This window comes from Callithrix jacchus, chromosome 7 (assembly GCF_049354715.1).
Source record: "Callithrix jacchus isolate 240 chromosome 7, calJac240_pri, whole genome shotgun sequence".
NCBI lineage: Eukaryota > Metazoa > Chordata > Mammalia > Primates > Cebidae > Callithrix > Callithrix jacchus.
The window spans coordinates 46,320,400-46,341,054 of record NC_133508.1 but is presented as its reverse complement, the minus strand read 5'-3'; the positions used below and the strand labels follow the sequence as shown (position 1 = coordinate 46,341,054).

At 41.1% G+C, this 20,655-nt stretch overlaps 1 protein-coding gene across 13 annotated transcripts in view; it reads left to right on the top strand.

Moving 5' to 3' along the window:
• RERE (arginine-glutamic acid dipeptide repeats) overlaps positions 1–20,655 on the top strand; it is a 466,088-nt gene that overhangs the window by 340,419 nt on the left and 105,014 nt on the right. For all 13 annotated transcript variants that reach the window (XM_078330305.1, XM_078330303.1, XM_078330302.1 and 10 more), the window contains one exon: positions 14,469–14,567. In XM_078330305.1, coding sequence (XP_078186431.1) covers positions 14,469–14,567 — 99 coding nt within the window. The remainder of the gene's footprint in view (positions 1–14,468; positions 14,568–20,655) is intronic.

Below are 20,655 nucleotides of genomic sequence, written 5' to 3'. Positions count from 1 at the left end.
CCTCTCTTTTATAAGTACTTGTCATTGGAGTTAGGGCCCACATAAGTAATCTAAAATCATCTCCTTATTTCAAGATCCTTAGCACATCTGCAAAGACCCTTTTTCCACGCACATCTGCAGAGACCCTTTTTCCATATAAGGTCACATTCATAGTTTCCAGGGATTTAATGTGTATATCTTCTGGTGGTCATTTTTTGGCCTACCACAGTTAACATGACTATTATATAAAATATTACTAAAATATAGTACTTATTTTGAGTTTTTAAAAGAGAGTTCATTATTTTTATTTCCTATCCTTTTCCATCTGTTGTGACTTGCATATTTTTATTGATTTCTAAATTATTTTTTGTAGATACAGGGTCTCACTATGTTGTCCAGCCTAGTCTCAAACTCTTGGCCTCAAGAAGTCCTCCTGCCTTGGCCTCTGAAAGTGCTGGGATTACAGTTGTGAGTCACCTTGCCCAGCTGTTATGACTTATTTAGAGTGTGGACTTTCTGATATTGAGAATCTATAAAAATATTTCTGGTAGTGGCTATGATATTTCTGTGACATATAAGGACATTTGATTTATAAAATAAGGAGCATTTGGCTTTCTTAGGCAAAGAATATGTTTATTTAGTTAAGAAAATCGTCATGTATAACAACCATATTAATTGATAATATTCTGGCCTCCCAGGTTGCCCAGTGTTTCTTCCTCAGCCACTACCCTAGCCCTCCAAAGCTCTGGGTCCAGCCTGCGTCAGTCCTGGCCTGGACCTGATAGAGCAGAGAAGGTATTGCTCATTAGTGGCCCTTGTGGGCAAGTTGTATTGTTTTAAGGTTGGTCTTTGAGCTGGCCTGGGATAAATGCAGGCAATCCTTGAAGCTGTAGCTTTTTCAAGTTTCTGCTGTCTGTTTTAGCTTCAGTTCCACAGCCCTGCCCAGAGCCCAGACCCTCTAGACTCTGACAACCTGTGTTGTCCTGGCCAGCTCTCTCCTCCAGAATGCTAGATGTTTCCCCCTTACCCAGTGACTTGCTGGGGTTTGTAGATAATGACACTGGGGTGCCCCACTCCAGTCATTCCTGCTCCCCTATTTGTTGGGTGGCCTGCCTTCCTCCCAACCCAGTATTTGTTGGGCTGTGTATTCCAGCTACTGTAGCACTTTGGGGTACTAGTTATCCCAGCATTACTAGGAAGACTGACTCTTCTCCTCCTTTTCTTCTTCTTTCTTTATTATTTTTCTTCCAGTTTAGAAATGAGGAGGAATACATTTTCATATCTTCTCAAGCCAAGTGTACCTTTACCCCATGCTTCTGAGTGATCATTACTGGTGTCCATTACACAAAAGAATGTGCAACGGTTAGAGTCTGAGCTCTTTGGTTTGCATGATAGTTGCCAGATTTTTGTGTCTCCCACAGTCAGGCTGTCTGCTGCTGCTTTTCTCTTTTGAAATCATATAGTCTTTCGGATTTTTTCTTTTGAGACCTATTAGATTGGGAAAGCTAGCATTGAGAGGTAGTTAAGTGTCTAAGGCCTTGGGTTGGGGACACTACTTTGGTTGCCCAGAGGCTTTTTTGCTTATTTCTTAGTTACTAAAGCTATGTTCTTGGCTGAAGTTTCCAGATAAAAATGCAGTTGCTCAGATATTTTCCCAGCTCTGGAGCTGTACATGCATCAGTGTATGCCTCTTTGGTCTTCGTTGTTCCAAAACTTCATTATCATTGCCACAAAGATTAAGTGGACTGTTGTTTGTATCACCTTAGAATCACTCATCACAAAGCACTGAAATTCAGATTGCTGAGCCCTTGAATTGGGGGCAATTATTTCTGTGCCTCAATTCTACTAAGTAGGATTTAAAGCAGTTACTATAAATATTTCTTAATACCAGTGTAACTGGTCTTGACTTTTGCGTTTTTGTGTTCAAGCCTTTCACATACACTTTCTGGGTCAATTTAGCATGTATGAATAGGTTCACTAGTGCCTACATGAGATGGTTAGACCTGTGGTTTTTATTCATCCTCCAGCCTTCTGTCCAGTTTCATGTCACATATCTTCTTCTGTTTTCAAGGCTGTAGGAATGCCAGGAGTAAGTGAAAACCTGTTTTAATTTCCACTTGTGGTCCTGAACCATTTCCACTTGTGGCTAGACATAGGTCTTTCTCAGCTGACAAATAATTATTCAGAAAAGCACCATAAACAGTCTAGGTTCACAAATGTGCGGGTAGCTTTTCACCCTGTGACCAGAGTTACACTCACTGTGGGTCCTCAAGCTGCTGCTTCTTAGTAGATTATTTACTGAGTTCTGTGGAGTCTTCCTGCTTCAGGAGCAGCCTGCACCCCCTACACCTCTCTTTTTATTATTCTGTTGCTGATCTTGCATTTATAAAAAAGGAGGAAGTCAGGCTATAGACATGTTAACTATGTAAATGATTAATTATCCGTAATTGCATTTCAAGACCTGTGGCATAAACTTCAGCTTTCACAGAGACTTGAAAATTAAGAGGCACAACCCTAATCCCTAAATTGTAAGTGAAGTCTGTGCAGGAGCCATTCATTAAGTGTTTGGCTTGGGGAATGTGGCTTAATTCAATGGTTATATGGTTTATTTTTTTATTTTTCTAAATTAATGTGTTAACATTATTACCATTTGTTTATTCCTTTTTAGAAGAATATTTTATAATATTTTGCCTTTAAAAAATCTTTGTAAAGTGAAGGAATGTTGAAAACAGGGAAGTTTCAGAAATGATCCACCTAAGTCCCTTCTGTGACAGCAAAAGAAGCGAAGGATGCAGGCCCGCTCTGCCCAGTGTAGGCTGCTCATTCTCTGGAGGCTCCTGGTTTCTCCAGGCCCCAACAGATCACCAAGATCTCTGTTGCTTCCCTTCTCAGTCTCATCTTTCATCCTTCCTTCTTTTGGAGAATAGGATGCATTCCTGTTGGGCTCCACAGTTTGTTCTCTTCCTTTAGACTCAAAGCCTATGTTGCTGATGTAACAGGTGCATTTCCTCAGTCATCCCGTGGTAGTGAGAGATGCTCTGTGCCCCGAGGTCGTAGGCCTTCACTCCTCTCCGTGTTTCTTCTGCACACATGGCTGTACCTTCTCGGTCGGCTGTCCCCTGGAACATTTCCTCCTCTCAGTGGTGATGTCCAAGATAGGCACTCTATTCTCCCTTTCTACAGTGGAGAACACTGAGGTTTAATGGGATCATTAATTCATCTAATATCACACAGCTCATGGCAGAACTAATGTTTGAATCAAAGCCAGAGTCAGGCCAGGAGCTGTGGCTCACACCTGTAATCCCAGCACTTTGGGAGGCCAAGGTGGGAGGATGGTTTGAGACCAGCCTGGGCAATACAGCAAAGACTCTCTCTCTCTCTAAAAAAAAAAAAAAAAAAAAAAAAGGCCGGGCACGGTGGCTCATGCCTATAATCCCAGCACTTTGGGAGGCCAAGGCGGGTGGATCACGAGGTCAAGAGATTGAGACCATCCTGGTCAACAAGGTGAAACCCCATCTCTACTAAAAATACAAAAATTAGCTGGGCATGGTGGTGCACGCCTGTAGTCCCAGCTACTTGGGAGGCTGAGGCAGGAGAATTGCTTGAACCCAGGAGGCAGAGGTTGTGGTGAGCCAAGATCATGCCATTGCACTCCGGTCTAAGTAACAACAGCGAAACTCCGTCTCAAAAAAAAAAAAAAGCCGAGCTTGGTGGTTCACGCCTGTAATCCCAGCACTTTGAGAGGCCAAGGTGGGCAGATCACGAGGTCAGATGATTGAGACCATCTTGGCCAACATGGTGAAACCCCGTCTCTACTAAAATACAAAAAAATTACCTGGGCATGGTTGCAAGCACCTGTAGTCCCAGCTACTCAGGAGGCTGAGGCAGGAAAATCACTTAAACCCGGTAGGCAGAGGTTGCAGTGAGTCGAGATCGTGTCACTGCACTCCAGCCTGGTGACAGAGTGAGACTCAATCTCAATTTTTTTTTCTTAGTGAAAAGCAAAAGCCAGGAACCCTATCCTGCTTAGGCTTCAGCTTTACAGAACTTCCAAACTTGTACCTTTGGTACCAGGACTTCCTGAGGTCCTTCTTGGTGTTTATGTGAAGACAGTGTCAGATAGAGCCTCAAAATAAGATGGTCAAAATTGGCCAAGACTTTCAGAGTTTGGTTTGGTTTGTGTTTTCAAAATAACTTACCTTCCTCGACTGAAGGGCAGTATTTGATGCTTACCTGCGGATCTGTGCTGGCTGAGGCTCTTTTCTTGGGGGTCTAGAAGACCTTCAGAAACACCACAGCTGGGAGACTTTGTCCCACTAATTTCCAGGCATCATATTATGTGGGGACTAATTGCAAATGAGAAATACGGCAATGCTGTATCAGCCTAAAGAAATTAAGTTATAAGAGAGATGTTAACCTAGATATATTACTGCCAATTTTTACTACAATAATAATGCTGCTTATTTCTCCTGCAATAGTGTTTTTTATTTGGTTGTTGCTGTTCATAAAGCATAGGCAAGTTAATCATATTACACCGGTTGTTGATTTTCAAAACCTACTCCTTGAGAGGAATTTTAGATTTTCCAGACTGAGCAAATGTCATCCCATCAGCTTTCATTAGCACTGTTTTCATGGATGGCGATTTTTTTTTTGTTAGTTTGTTTACATGTGTGTCTTTCTTCTTTTCCAAGCTGCTGGCTCCCTCCCTTCCAATACCCACCCTCATTCTCTATCCCCAAGTTAAGAAATGACAGTGTGCTTGCTTTGTCAATTGTAGCTGAAAACGTCCCTGTGCCCATTGCTCCCACCAGATTGCCTGTCCTAAACCTCCCCAGTAGCGACATTCTAGGGCAGGGACATCTTCCTAGAACATCTTAGAATCTTTGTGCTGCTGCTTGCGAGGGAAGTGGCCTAGAGAAAGAAACTGAACCCTCTCCATGTCACGTTCTCATTTTTAGTACTCTTGCCATGAAAGAATGGCGTGTGGAATGATGAAATCATAAAGACCTAACACAGTTCCTAGCACACTGTGCTCTGCTCAGCAAATGTTACGGCCCCTCCTTTCTTCCATGTGACTCTAGGGGCTGGCATAATTCCTAAAACATTGTAGTTTCAGGAAGTGATGGAAAGAGGGAGGAAAGGTTTGTTCAATAACTATATATCTCCTTCTGAAAATTAACTGGACTTTTCCCTCAAGCCCTACTCTCTGCAGTTAAATTCTTTGTCTTTGCCATTATCTCTGAATTGTGCTCCCATAAGACCATTTGGACAAATTTTAGCCTCTCTGGTACTTAAATAGCATAATTTGAAATGATAGTGGCAAAATAAAACTAAACATTACACTCTTAGTTTCCAGTGTTTTTACATTTACCTGTTTCATATATTGTACTTAGCACTAGGTCATCGATGATGGTGGTATGAATGAAAATGTATTGACATCTGTGAATTATGGTTATAAGAATTTTGTTTTTTTTTTGAGATGGAGTCTAACTTTGTTGCCCAGGCTGGAGTGCAGTGGTGTGATGTTGGCTCACTACAGCCTCCACCTCCCAGTTTCAAGAGATTCTCCTGCCTTAGCCTCCTGAGTAGCTGGGATTACAGCCATATGCCACCATGCCTGGCTAATTTTCGTTTTTTTAGTAGAGACCAGGTTTCACCATGTTGGCCAGGCTGATCTCAAACTCTTGACCTCAAGTGATCTGCCCGCTTCCGCCTCCCAAAGTGCTGGGATTACAGGTGTGAGCCACCGTGCCCTGCCAAGAAATATATATATATATTTTTGAGACAGAGTCTGGCCCTGTCTCTCAAGCTGGTGTACAGTGACATAAATCTCGACTCACTGCAACCTCCACCTGCTGGGTTCAAGCAATTCTCCTGCCTCAGCCTGCAACTACAGGCATGTACCACCATGCCTGGCTAATTTTTTGTATTTTTAGTAGAGGTGGGGTTTCACCATGCTGGCCAGGCTGGTCTCAAACTCCTGACTTCCTTGGTGTCCCAAAGGGCTGGGATTACAGGCACGAGCCATTGCATCCCACTCCCAATCAAAAACTTTTTAAATTTTGTTTGGAACATAAAGGTCTTTCTCATTTACATTAATAGTTGAAATAATTAAAACTACATGAAGAAAAAAAAAACTACATGAAGAATTTTAAGATATATTCCAAATGCCCCCTTTTTTCCTTTCTCAGTTATTTTGACAGTTTCTTGTGATGTATAAACAGCATATTTTGCATAGCAAAAGACTTTGAAATCTAATATTGTTGTTAATGGACTGGAATTATTTAATTATTTAGCTTGAATGCCATCTAACTTAAGTAGTCTTTTTATATAGTTATTATAATGGCTATATTTGAAAAGTATGCTTTAGCGTAGCAGAAACTGCCTGATGCAATGCCATTTGATCTGAAAAGGTCATGGGAAAAGGGACATTTAAATTAAGTTATAAATTACAGTTGAAGAACAATATTTTGATGTGTGAGACCAGATATGTCAGAGCAGGGAGATGTAATTCATGGGTTCATTATAGAACAGAGGTGCCTGACAGCTGAGCCATGCCAAAAGGAAAATTTATTTGCAACATCACGCAGACAGAAAATGGTAGCTAAGATGAGAAGCCAGAATAGAAACTTGAAACCTTGTAGTAATACGCAGTTTATGCTAATAAGACTGCCTGAGATCCAGAGATGTTTAATGACTACTGTAATATTAATAAGGTACTCGGGCACATGCACATTTTCAATCTTATTAAAATTAAGACCTCATCCTTGCTCTATAAAATAACACACTTTATAACCATGCATTAAGGTGGATTCTCTCACCTCTCTGCCCAACTTACAGATTTGCTGGAATTTAGGAATTGTTTAGGCAAGAGAGTTAAAGCTTTAAACAAGATTTTTATCCATGGTAGCTTTGAGGAAGGCTATAATTTAATGTTTATAGCAATCCCTGAGAAGTTCAATCATGAGTTAATTAAACTGTAGGCAGTCATTAAGTGTTATTTATTCTTTCAAGAAGCTTGCCAGTAAAGCACTTATATATATTAAATTATAGAAAGTAATAAGCATGGAATGATTTGTCAGGCAGAGTGAGAGTAGCAGATTTAACTTGGGCAATTATGCAGAAATGTTTTTCTTGTAACATGATCCTTTCTGCTAATCAGGAGGAGGTCAGAGGCTGTAGTAAGAAAATTGCAGCTGAGTAGTGCCTACTCACATTGTTGGCTATGTTGAACTCTTGTTTGAATAGTCTTAGGTAAGTCATGTGTCTAAAATACTACTCCCCATGATGATACCTCTGTACAGCTCACAGCTATCTTACATTTCAGAGTGTCTTGACACATTTTGTCTCATTTAGCGCTTTCCATTGTTCTGTGACACAGCTGAAGGCTGGTGGTGTTAGGCCCACTTAACCGATGAAAACCTCAACTCAGCTGGTTTGGGACAGTTTAAGAATCTGTCACTTGCCTCACATCCTGTGCTATTTTCACTAGGCTGCAGAAGGCATTGTCTAGTTGATAATTTATTGTAGTACCTAGAGTTACTGAGAGCTTTTTATGCAACTAGCTAGATGTGTCCAGTTACTGTAGCACAGTGTCTTTGGCTCTGAATGAATCAGAGTAGTGGTTAGTTTTGTTATAGCGGAGCCAAATCAAGTGTTTGTTATTCAGAAGTTATTATTGTTTTTAGCACCAAAATCTCCTACCAAGTCCACTTTGCATAGTTCATGAATGCCTGTTTTTGCACACCACTGTATTCCCGTTGTTAGCACGATAACTGGCTTGCAGAGTTGCTTGATGACTCTTTGTTGAACGAGTGGAAGCAAAGAGAATATGATGTGAGCAGCCTGCCTCTGAGGCTGGAACGTCCTACTGGATCTTAAGGACACCAGGACTTCAGCTGAAGAAGGTGTGGCAGAAGGGGGCCAGATACCACATAGGGAAAGAATTCACTCACGTTTGCTCTTTCACAGTGAACAACCAAAAACCAAGGAAAAATCATGTCTCAGAGGATTCCATGGACCACACCCAGAGACCAAGGACCAAATTGCTAGAAAAGAGCAAAACAGGGATAGTTCTCAAGTGGAATGACTTGAAAGACTAGTGGATTCATGATGAAATCAATATTTTGTTATCAGATTCCCTAATCATTAATCCTGGGTCTTGACCTGTGGTTTAGGGAAGACAGGTTTTATTTGCATGGAAGTGCTGTCATGCAGTTTAGTGATGTGGAAAAGAGGCAGAAAGATTTACAAGTAAATGTTTCCTTGATCATTGGATTTAAAAAAAAAAAAAAAAAAACCACTGCCACACACCTGTAGTGATGAATTTGAAAGTGCTTTCTGCTAAATGACATCCTGCTGTAGTGGTTTCGTGGGGGTTAAGATCTAAGTGCTTCTCCCCTCCTTAGCTTTCAAAGATTGGAAGCTGAGTCAAGATGCTTTATCTTGGTCCCTGCTTTTGTACTGATCTTTTCCCAGTAGCTCCAAAATGTACAGTTCTCTATACTCTGCATTAAAATTGCATTTAATCCCAGATTTTACCACCCTGGATTGGTTGCAAAATGGACAGAAAGGTTTAATTATCTTGCTTTAATTGCTTTTTTGTGGCTACAAAGTGAAGCTATAAAACGTTTGAGAGGTGTTTCTTTTTTCCCCATCTTCATTGCAATTTATTTGAACAGCCTTCTTAGGGAAATAGTAGAAAACCTTATTCACATTAAAGGACATCTTACCTTAGCAGTATTGGGAAACCTGCATTTAATTTCCTGACTATAGACTTAACTGCATGGTCATGATCAGGTGTTTAAAGTTTGAAATCTACATAATGTATTTCACAAGGTGAAATTATAGCAATCTTCAGAACTTGATGTTGTATTAGAGTGGAATGTTTCTAATGACAATCTTTAGAAATTTAAGATAGCCAGTGTTTTGATAAATTTACCAATTCTAATTTATGTAAGGAATATAGTTGAAATATCCAGTTTAGCTCTTTCTTGAACATTATTTCTTGCATATTATCTTCATCCAAAGAAAGAAAATCTTTATAATCATCCAGAAAGCAAACTCCTTTTAAGAATAGGACTGTTTGGGGCAGGTGCAGTGCCTCATGCCTATCATCCTAGCAGTTTAGGAGATCGAGGCAGGAAGATCACTTGAACCCAGGAGTTTGAGACCACTCTAGGCAGCCTAGTGAGTCTCTGTCTCTAAAAAAAATTTTTTTTTTAATTAGCCAGGCCTGGTGGCACATGTCTGTAAGCTGAGCTACTTGGGAAGCTGAGGCAGGAGGATTGCTTGAGCCTGGGAATTTGGGCAGAAGTGGGCTGACTGTGCTGTTGCACTCTAGCTCAAGCAACAGAGTGAAACTCTCAAAAAAAAAAAAAAAAAAAAAAAAAAGGGCAAGCCCAGGCAGCATGGCAAAACCCTATCTCTACCAAAAACACAAAAAGTAGGCGTGGTGGTGCACAACTGTCCCAGTATTTTTGAGGCTGAGGTGGGAGGACTGCTTGAGCCCAGGAGATTGAGGCTGCAGTGAGCCAGGATTGTGCCACTGCACTCCAGCGTGGGAGACAGAGCCAAGACTCTATCTCAAGGAGAGAAAAAAAGAAGGGCTATTCGCTATATTCCAGCACCTAGGAGAGTACCTGGCATAGCTGAGCACTCAGTAAATGTGTTGAAGGAAAGAAGGATGTCCTGATTGCCAGTAATTTTCCGCAAATGTTGTAAGGGTAAGTTTCCCTATTATGGAGCTGTGTAGGGCATAACAACTTATAGTATGTTAAAAAGTGTATCTTTACTAAAAAGATAGACCTGGCATGGTGGTTCACACCCGTTGTAATCCCAACACTTTCGGAGGCTGAGGCAGATGGATCATGAGGTCAAGAGATCGAGACCATTGTGGCCAGCATGGTGAAACCCCATCTCTACTAAAAATACAAAAATTAGCTGGGTGTGGTGGTATGCCTGTAGTCCCAGCTACTCGGGAGGCAGAGGCAGGAGAATTGCTTAAACCCCGGAGGTGGAGGTTGCAGTGAGCTTAGATTGCACCACTGCACTCTAGCCTGGTGACAGAGTGAGACTCCATCTCCAAAAAAAAAAGATATAAAGCTCTGTCTCAGAATTTTCTCAGACAACATTTCTATAAGGTAGAAGTCAATATCTGTAACATTAAGAAGATGGTGCCCCTTTAGAACGAGTCCCTTTGATTTCCTAAGAAGAAAAGGGTCCCTTGGGTTTCCTAAGGAGGAAAGCACACAAGAACAGCCACTTGACCAAGTTTTGTACTTGCCCCTGTGAAATACTGATGGTAGCACAATGATATTCTTCCTTCATCCATTCAAGAAATATTTCGGCTGTTGGGGGAAATAGGGGAGGGACAGCGGGGGGTGGGGAGTTGGAAAGAGATAGTATGGAGAGAAATGCCAGATATAGGTGAAGGGGAGGAAGGCAGCAAATCACACTGCCGCTTGTGTACCTATGCAACTATCTTGCATATTCTTCACATGTACCCCAAAACCTAAAATGCAATTAAAAAATAGTAATAATTAAAAAAAAAAGAATAGCTTCTCCAGGAGAAACTGCCATCTGAAATAAAGTTTTGCTTATGACAAAACAAAGACAAAAAGAAGTGTGAATAACAGGACTTGTTTAGGGAAAGTGCCTCTTTCCCTGTTAGGCTCATCACTAGAAATTTAGCTGAGGGGCATTGGGCCTCAGCCCATACTCTCTAACAAACGGAACAACCACAGTGAGATGTTCAGCACTTCAGTGGAAGCATCTCTTCCTGCTATAGTTTAAAGCTCTTCTTGGTTCACCAAAAGGCCAGAATGCCACAGGGATTAATGATATTTGATTGAACTTCATCTACTCAGCAGTTTGCTTTTATGGGCCTTATGTTCTTATGAGTAATTTCCTGGTACCAGGCACATAAGATTTTTAAAAAATTATTATTATTATTATTATTGTTATTATTATTTTGATATGGAGTCTCACTCTGTTGCCCAGGCTGGAGTGCAGTGGCATGATCTTGGCTCACTGCAGCCTTTGCCTCCTGGGTTCAAGCGATTGCCTCCTGGGTTCAAGCGATTCTCCTGCCTCAGCCTCCCAAGTAGCTGGGATTATAGGCGTCTGCTACCACACCCGGCTAATTTTTATAGTTTTTTAGTAGAGATGGGGTTTTACCATCTTGGCTGGGCTGGTCTTGAACTCCTGACTTCATGATCCACCTGCCCTGATCTCCCAAGGTGTTGGGATTACAGATGTGAGCCACTGTGCCCAGCCAGGATTTTTAAATTTTAAATTTTTCCTATATATGATACCAGAGTTTTAATCAAAAATTTTTTTATTTAATTTTTTTTTTTTTTTTTTTTAAGATGAGGTTTCACCTTGTTGGTCAGGCTGGTTTCAAACCCCTGACCTCAGGTAATCCACCCGCCTTGGCTTCCCAAAGTGCTGGGATTACAGGCGTGAGCCACCACGCCCGGCCTTCCTCAAATTTCATAAAGTATTAATGTGCACATAAGTGGTGGTTTTTGTTTATAGCTTAAGGAAATTTTTTCTGTCTCTAAGAAGACTCCTCTGTAATCAGGAAAGTTGATCAAAATTGAGATGAGGTCGATTTTTCTTTTCTTTTTAAAAGATGTAGCTAACATATATTTTCTAATATTATCCTCATGTATCCCTAAGAAGTTGATGTTATTATTATATCCATTTTTAAAGATGTGAAAATGAAGGCTCAAAAATGATAAGTAACTCTCAAGTTCAGATACCTAGTAAGTAGTAGAGCTGGAGTTGGGATCCAGGCAATTTGGCTCCAAAGTCCATAGTTTTTTCCACTTTTTTTTTTGAGACAGGGTCTCACTATGTCACTCAGACTTGTAGTGCAGTGGTGTGATCAAGGCTTAATATAGTTTTAACCTCCCAGGCTCAAGCTGTCCTCTTGCTTCATTCACCTGAGTAGCTGGAATTATGGGCACGTGCCACCACACCCAGCTAATTTCTTAAATTTTTAGTAGAGATGAGGTCCCACTATGTTGCCCAGGCTAGTCTTGAACTCCTGAACTCCAAAGAGTCTTCCTACCTCAGCCTCCCAAAGTGTTGGTCGTACAAGCATGAGCTGCTGTGCCCAGCCTTATACTTTTCTTACAATTAATTACCCCATATAGTATGAGCTTTTTATTAGAAATTTATGGTTTGATCAACTTGATTTGATTTCAAATTGTCACTAAAATGTATGCTTTTTGCATTAACTAGACGTGTTGTAATTCTTCCTTTCATTCAGTTTCAATCCATGTTGACCTGTGATTATAAATCCTCACTATTTTATAGAACGTGACAAATGTCTGCTTGTTCTGGATATTAGGCAAAGTATGAGAATCTGATTTTATTTCAGATCTTTTTATACCTCTGAAAGCAGGCTAGATTGGATAGCTTTCAGACATTTGCAATCATAGTAGTATTTTGTTTTTAAAAGAGTCTAATGGTAAGTAATGATAAATATGAGTCTAATGATAAATAACGATAAAAATAAATAAGTTAATATTTGTTCATTGCACCACCACTCCAAAGTGGGATATAGCATTGATCATGGTTATAGGTCTTTTGTCTTATTTTAATATGGTTGATTTATTGCTATAGCTAATATATAGTCTGGACTTCCCAGTCTTGGTTTAAAATAAATTGATGTCCTCTAAACTGTGAGAATGCTCTGGAAATTCACATTTTTAATACTTTCTGTTTCGCTGAGTGAGCATTGAAAATGGATGTTTGTGATATTCCTTTTGTTAGCAGTTAAATTCAGCCTTTATATATTTATTTCATTCAACAAATATTTACTGCCAGCTTACTGTGTGCCCGCCCAAGGGCTCCAGCGGTTGCTAGGAAGAGGGTCTGCACGTCCTCATGATTCTTCCGTTAAAAAGAAGAAACACACGGCTCTCTTCTCTTATGATTCCATAGGTCTTCGCCTAAACCTAAGCGAGAGTAGTTATTACAACGTACTTGGGCCGGCTTTAGCTCAGCGGTTACTTTGACAATGCTTTCTATGGTGGAAACACAACATACTTGATCTTGTCATTTTGTGTGTTTTGTATCCTTACCAGTTTGTAAGTTTCCTGAAAATAAGGACTATAACTTACTAAGGTTTGCTCTTTTCATGTCTTGAATGTTCAGCTTTATTTGTCCTAAATGTTCGGCTAATGCTGGCTCGTTGTTAAAATAAGAGATTGAAGCATGAGTGAAAAGATCACAACGGCTACTCCATGAGAACAGGGACTTCTGTGTTGTTCACTGCTGTGTCCCAGGGCCTAGTACGTTGATGAATGAGCTCAAATAAACTGAGATTTAGACTTGGATTGAGTCTACCTAGGGACAGTCGTTGACAGTATTTATTTAATATTTCATTTAGGAAGTTAGTAAGTGTTTCTGGAGTATTACCTTACACTACGGACTGTGTTCGGCACTGGAGATACAAGTCTTAAACAAAACCAATCTTTGTGTGAGAAGACTAGATGTGTAAAGGAAAGGTGGATCTCTAATGAGTGACAGCCACAGTATGGGGAGGTAGATAGAGCAAGAGGATCTTTGTACCTGCTGTTGCTCTACATCATCTGCAAGTTGGAACTCAGAAACTAAGAGTAGATGGTGGGATAGAAGCCATGGCAGGAGTGTCTGGGCATCTTTGCAAGGTAGGAAGGAGTCCGTGGTACCAGACACTGCATAGGGTTAAAGAGATGCAGGATGAGAAAAGTTTATTCGCTTTGACAAGAGACAAGTCTGGTCCTAAAGGGAATATATAGATAAACCTGCATCTTTATTCAAATGCACTGAAAAACTAACATACTATTACAGACTTATTTTCTTGTAGAAGCTCTTAAATTTTAGGCACTTTAAATGTTTTTTTAGTAAAATTGGCACAGTCAAAAAACTTAACAGATACTAAAAAAGAAAACATAATTGTATGACTTTAGGCTGCTTTGCAGAGAATGAGACAAGAGTAAAAAGGGTCCTCCTTGCTGGGTTGGAGTCTTGGCTTCAAAACCTGCTGGCTCAGTGTGGTGAACACCTTTACTCGATCTTTCTGTGCCTCAGTTTCCTCATCTGTGAAATAGGGTGATGGTAGCTCCTACATAAGGTTAAATGAGAGAATACTTTCTCCATAGGATTAGGTAAGATAATGATTGCATGGAATGTCCTGAGCACTGGGCTGGGCCAAATGTTCACTAAATGTTTGCTTTTTAGGGATATAGGATCCTATTCCTATCTTTGCCAAATCTGCCTTGCCTGCCTCCCTCTCCCAGAGTAGACAGAATGGGGGTTGGGATAGGGTGGGCTTGGATGAGAATGAATTCCCACGCCTACTGAAATGATGGAGTCTCAGTGCCCCTTTCCTGACTCTTCCGTGAGAGAAAGTCAATGCAGAGCTTGCCTTTCATTGATTTGTTTCCTGTCTGTTATTTGGCGCAGTTAACTAACTAAAATTGCTGTTGTTTTAGCTGCACGAAAGCGGTTACGATGCCGGCAAAGCCCTGCAGCGCCTGGTGAAGAAACCTGTGCCCAAGCTCATCGAGAAGTGCTGGACTGAGGATGAAGTGGTGAGCAGGAACCAGCATTTACCTTGTGCTCTGGGGCATCGGGACACCGGCTTCTCATTGTGTGACCTCCCTGCTACTCAGGGAAAGGGGCTCAAGCAGAAGCTTCAGTCATGCAGAATGGCGTCCTGGCAGCGCTGGGCAGGAGGAGGGGCCCTTCAGCCTCGTAATTGTACAGCAAGATTTGATTTTAGTAAGATTAGGCTTCATAGATGATAGGAAGGATTGTCGAAGTTTCATGGAAAGAAAGGAGAAATGGACAGTTACTCCAAAAAAAAGGTTAATTTGAATTTGTTTTTGGTTCAAGCTAGCTTGTGATACCTCTCTATTTAAAGACACAGCATGTTAAAACCAGTGGACACATAACCTAAAGTAGGGTTGGTGACTTGTCTTTTTTTAAAATTGTTTCTATTGTAGAGAAGGGGGGTCTCGCTATGTTGCTCAAGCTAGTTTTGAACTCCTGGGCTCTTTAAATCCTCTTGCCTCAGCTTTCTGAGTAGCGAGGACTGTAGGCATGCTCCACTGTGCCTGGCTTGATGACTTGTTTTTATAGGGCTTATAGGATCCCCAACCTCCTGAAGGACATTGATTGCAAGTGGGAAGCAGAGAGTTAATTAAATAAATATTATGGATTTTACATATTGATTCTATTGCTGTGGCCTATTGAAGGAAATGGGGAAAGAGGTATGCCCACAGATACAGCCTTGTAAACCCATGGATTCCCATCCAGCAGACAGCTCTAATGAAGCTACATCTCCATCTTGTGACTTATAAAAGGCATTGCTGTAAAAGACTTAAAGATTTCTTGAGCTTTTGCAAATACAGTCTTCAGTATGAATGTTACCGCTTGACATTTGCCTTTTAGGTTGAATGAAATTTAAATGAAGGCAGGCACTAATACACATATTGATTGCAAGTTCCTCTCCTGTATTTTAAAATATGCTAAGAAAGAGTATTTAGAAATTGTGTGTACGCTCCTGATCCCTCTCTTTCATTGATTCAGCAATATTTACTGAGTGCCTGCTATGCACCAGGTGTTGTGCTAGGAGCTGTATTAAGGAGAACACCAGGTCCCTCCTTATGAGTCTTAAGTTTTAAGAGGGGAAACCTTCGTAAATGAATGTGTCAGGGTTTAGTGAAGCAGATACAGAGTAGGGTAATGAGCGAGAATCAGCTGGGTAGGGTACTGTCTTACGTAAGGGAGGATCAGAAAAGTCACCTAAAAGTAACATTTAGTTGAAACCTTAGTGAAGTGAGAAGGACAACCTTTTGGATATCAGAGAATTCTGAGGCCTAAGGTGAAAGCATGCCTGGCATGTTCAAGAAATAGCCAGGAATGTTTCTGTAGCACAGCAAGGAGGGGCATGGTAGGAGAGGTGGGTGGTGGGCTTGTGGGAGGGGTGTCCCAGAGGGAGTGGATCAGGTCTGGCCTGTTGACCCACCATCAGGGCATGGTGATGTGCCCTGCGTGAGCAGCTTCTGAACAGAGGAGTGACTCACTCTGACAGCAGGGCTCACTGTGGCCCCTGAGTCTGTGGTCTCTGGGGGCTACTGCACATCAGACTGGGACTGGTGGCTGGGTTGTGTGGCAGCAGTGGTCGTGATAAGAAGCAGTGAGATCCAGGCTGTACCTTGAAGGTAGAGAAAAGAAAATTTGCTCCTAGAATGGCTGTGGGCGAGGGCTGAGGAATGGGAAAAGCTAGGAGGAGCTGAGATGCACTGAGATGGCCCCGAGGGATTGGTAATGGAATGCTTATTGAATAGTCCCTTAAGACTTTAATTTTATCAGACTTATGGAGTTAATGTAGCTGTTTTAAAATTAAAAAATTTTTAAATCTTACGTGATTAGTAAAGAGAAACATCTCAAACATTTTTTAATGTTTAGATGTTAAAATCAGTTTTAAGAAGTCATATTGATACTGGTTTTTTACTGTAAACCTATTTATGTGAGGAGTGGATAAGAGATCTGATTGACAAGGTTTTAAAATTCTGCAAAAAGCCTGTGTGGAAGAAACACATAAGAAGATGAAAAGGATGGAACAGTCTATAGAATGTGGTGGTTTAACCACACTGTGAGATTGCATTCACTCCCCTCGGCCTGGCCCAGGTGGTCTCAGGGTCTTGTCAGCCTGCAACCCCATGGCTGCTGCTGCTTCTGTTCCTCCCTCAGCTCCTGCCCATCATCTCTCTTCAGTCTCCACAGCCCTTTGGCGTCCTCTCTCCTTCCCCTCCTCTCTGCCTCTTCTTGGTGTCCCCCACCCTCCCTACTCCTTACTCATGCCTCCCAGCCCCTCCCTAGCTGTGACTCTCCTCTCTCCCTTCTTTCATTTCTCTTGTGACCTCTCATTCCCTCTGGAATTTTAAAAATACACAGCCAAGGTCCTGTCTTCCTGCTGAAGAGAAAGCTGCTTTCCTTTTCCTGCAGCTCCTGCTTGTATCAGGCAGATGTGGATTGTCTCCCCTCGCTGCTGCGGGATTTGCAGCCATTAGCTGAGAATGGGAGTCTTGCGCATCAGAAAGAGCCCAGCTTTATTTTGAAAAACAAAACATGACTCCAAAGTGGTGAATATTTTGAGTATGGAATAATAATCCTTAACTGCATATATCCATATCCGTTTGAGGTCATTTTTATCATGTTTGCTTCTTGTTTTGAGAAATGTCTTGGCAGTCATCCAGCCTTTGCAGAACCTCAGGATCAAATGGTTCCCTTATGTGTAGGAAGTGAAGCTTCACTTTGAAAACCTCAGCAGTGAAGAGAGAGTGACTGAATAATTGAGAGGTTGAAGGAAGCTTCTGATGAATGGATCCAAATCAAATCTTTGAAGAGATTTATGTGGCAACAAGGCAGTCCCCTCTTTACCCTCGCCTGGCTTTGGCTCTGAAAAAAACACCTGCTGTGTTCATGTGGCCCCCTTCTGTTGAATTTACCACTTTTTCTTGCCTCAGGAATCACAGGAATAAGCAAAACAAATGTGTCCCAGCTAATGTAAGTCCATGGGCCTCCCTCCTTCCCTTTTTCCTCCCAGTTTTCTGTATACTTGGAACATTTTAGTTATTTTTATTATTATTATTTTTTTTTTGAGATGGAGTTTCACTCTTGTTGCCCGGCTGGAGTTCAATGGCACGATCATGGCTCACCATAACCTCTGCCTCCATAGTTCAAGCGATTCTCCTGCCTCAGCCTCCCTAGTAGCTGGGATTACAGGCATGTGCCACCATACCTGGCTGATTTTTGTATTTTTAGTAGAGACTGGGTTTCTCCGTGTTGGTCAGGCTGGTCTCAAACTCCCAACCTCAAGTGATCCATCTGCCTCAGCCTCTCAAAGTGCTGGGTTTTCAAGTGCGAGCCACTGCACCTGGCTTATCATTACTATTTTTTTAAGAGACGGGGATCTTACTACATTTCCCAGGCTGGACTCAAACTCTTGGGCTCAAGTGATCTTCACACATCAGCCTCTGAGCAGCTGGGACTGCAGGCAAGCCACAATGGCCGGCTAGTTATTATTAAACTTCGTTGCCCGTGGCATATTAATTTGTTCTAACTACCTAGTATGTGATCTAACTACAAGAGTCTTGATGAACGTGTTTCCCTTGGCATTTATGTGAAGACTTTGAAGCAGCTGCTCTGTGAGAGGGTTGGTGAAATAAGCACCTGAAGGTGCGAGTTCCCTGCTGTGTGGCAGGGAGGTTGGGCCCTTGGACCTCCTGGGCCTGGCAGACCTGCTGCTTCATGAAGAAACTAACCTTTCTTACGTCAGTGCAGACCCTACTCATCCTCCAGGCTCAGCTCGGTTCCCAACCCATCCCGTAGCCAGTGCTCCCTCTTCGCACTGTGTCTCCTATGTGCTTCACTCACTGGCAGTTCATCATCTGCCTTCTGGTGCTGACTGCTGATTCCCAGCTGTGTGTTCCTTGCGGTCTTATTTCTGAGTTGATTGTCCTCCTAGTTTGTAAACTTATTAAGGGTGAGGACTTAATGATGAAGGTAATTTCTCTCCATATGAGGGGCTTGAAGAATCTTGATGACTCTTTGTTCAAGGTAATCCTTTTAAAACATTCTTCACTATACTTGTCTTCGATCCAGGATTTTAAACTTGTAATAGTTAATAATTATGAATCAGCACATTAAAGAGAAAAACTTTTACGTGCCTCAGAAACCAACCTTTAAAATTTTACCTTTGGAGCCTGGTCAACACAGCAAGACCTTGTTTCTACAAAAAATGAAAAATATAATAAAATAGCTGAACATCATGCTATGTGCCTGTAGTCCCAGCTACTCAAGAGGTTGAGGTTGGAGATTCGCTTGAGTCCAGGAGTTCAAGGCTGCAATAAGCCGTGATCATGGCACTGCACTCCTGCCTCGGCAACAAAGTGAGACTGTCTCCAAAAAAAATAAAAAAGTTTTACATTTTACTTTTGGAAAAAGCTCCCACATTAAACTCTTTCTTATCCACCCCCCTCCTCCGCCAATACCCAACCTTTTCTTCCTAGGTCTTTAAGATAATCATGAATTTTGGAGATCTTAGACCTCAGAATCACACAATGGGAGGCCTTTCATCTCAAACTCTCAGTTTATTTCTCTGACAATGTTCCTAATTGAAGTTGTTTTGGGGCTGAGATAGTTTAAATCTTGAACTGAAGTAAAAATGTGCCAATTTCTGTCAAATTCTGTACCAGATACTGCAAATGAATTCTGCTTTTGCTTAGTGGCTGTGAGAAATACCTTGGTAGCTAGCCTGGATCATGTCTTTCAGGCTAAGTAAACTTGGTCAGATCAGAGAAGCATTTTGGAAGAAATGCTAGGTCAGTTTCTGAAGCTTTAAATACCAAGGGATGGGCAAGGATGGAGCCAAAGTAAATGGCTGCCTTTTGCCTCTGAGAGTTACATTGATGGTTAACCAATTTCACATATATTATGCTAAAAATATGGTTCCTTTTCAGGAAGTCATCCAGATTGGTAGAATTTAGGAAGATAAAAAGGAGGAAATACAGATTAAAACATTTTTAAAAACCCACACAAGCAAAACCCTAGATTATTAGGTTTTTAATTAAACATGATGAACACATTCAAATATAATACAAAGGCCCTAGGCTGAACTGCACCTAATTGAAATAGATTAAGTCACCCTTCCATGCTTGGGTAGTTATTAATTCTGTTTATTTATGCATGTGAGCTGAAGGTAGCATTTGCTGCTGTTTTGTTGGCGCTTATTGCACTGGGATTCCGTTGCTGCTTGATGCTGTGCTCTTAATTAGCATTCAGCTGTTGATTATGGAAATAGTGGGGATGTTAATTGAATTCTTTTTAAAATTCAGGGCCTGCATTTTCCTTGTGGAGTTTGGTTGGACTTGCAAGGTTGTAAGATTGGGTGTTCCACTGAGCTGTGCATCTCACTCTTTGCTTCCTATCCACTTAGCTGTGTTTTGCTTTTTAAAATTATTTTCATGTTGAATTAGCTTTTAGCAACAATCCAGATGTTGCAAAAAGTGAAGGTTCTGTTGCTTACCATTTTACTACAGGGTGTTTTTTATTTCATCTTGAGTAACTATAGCTTTTATCTTAAAATACACCACCCATTAAATATTTTATATCAATTCTGATGTAATACATTGAGGTGAACAACCTAGATACAAATAAGCTCTGAAATTTTTATCCAGAGATAGTTAATCTGTGGTGGTGATAAACCTTAATTGGCCATGTACATGGATTTATTTACAAGTTCATAAATTTTAAAATATCTAAACCTTCTTTTAATTTTTAGCTCAGCCTATCATAAATATAAATGAAAATCCTTCTTTCAAAATTGGCATGAGATGGCAAAGCAATTTTCTAAATATTTGTAATCCAGTGAACCCGTGCGGCTGGTCAAGGAATTACTTACACAGAATACACACAGCTATTTGTATGGTGTCTTTCCCCAGCATCTTCAGATGCCTTTGTTATGCCCTTTTGGAATGTCTGCTTGAGAAAACATTGTTTTCATTGTTCACTCTTTTCAAGCCAGGCATCGGGATGTGCCAGAAGACAGAGCTGCTTAGTGGGGCAAAAATACAATGAATTTTATTTACTGTTTGCAAATGGAATTCACAG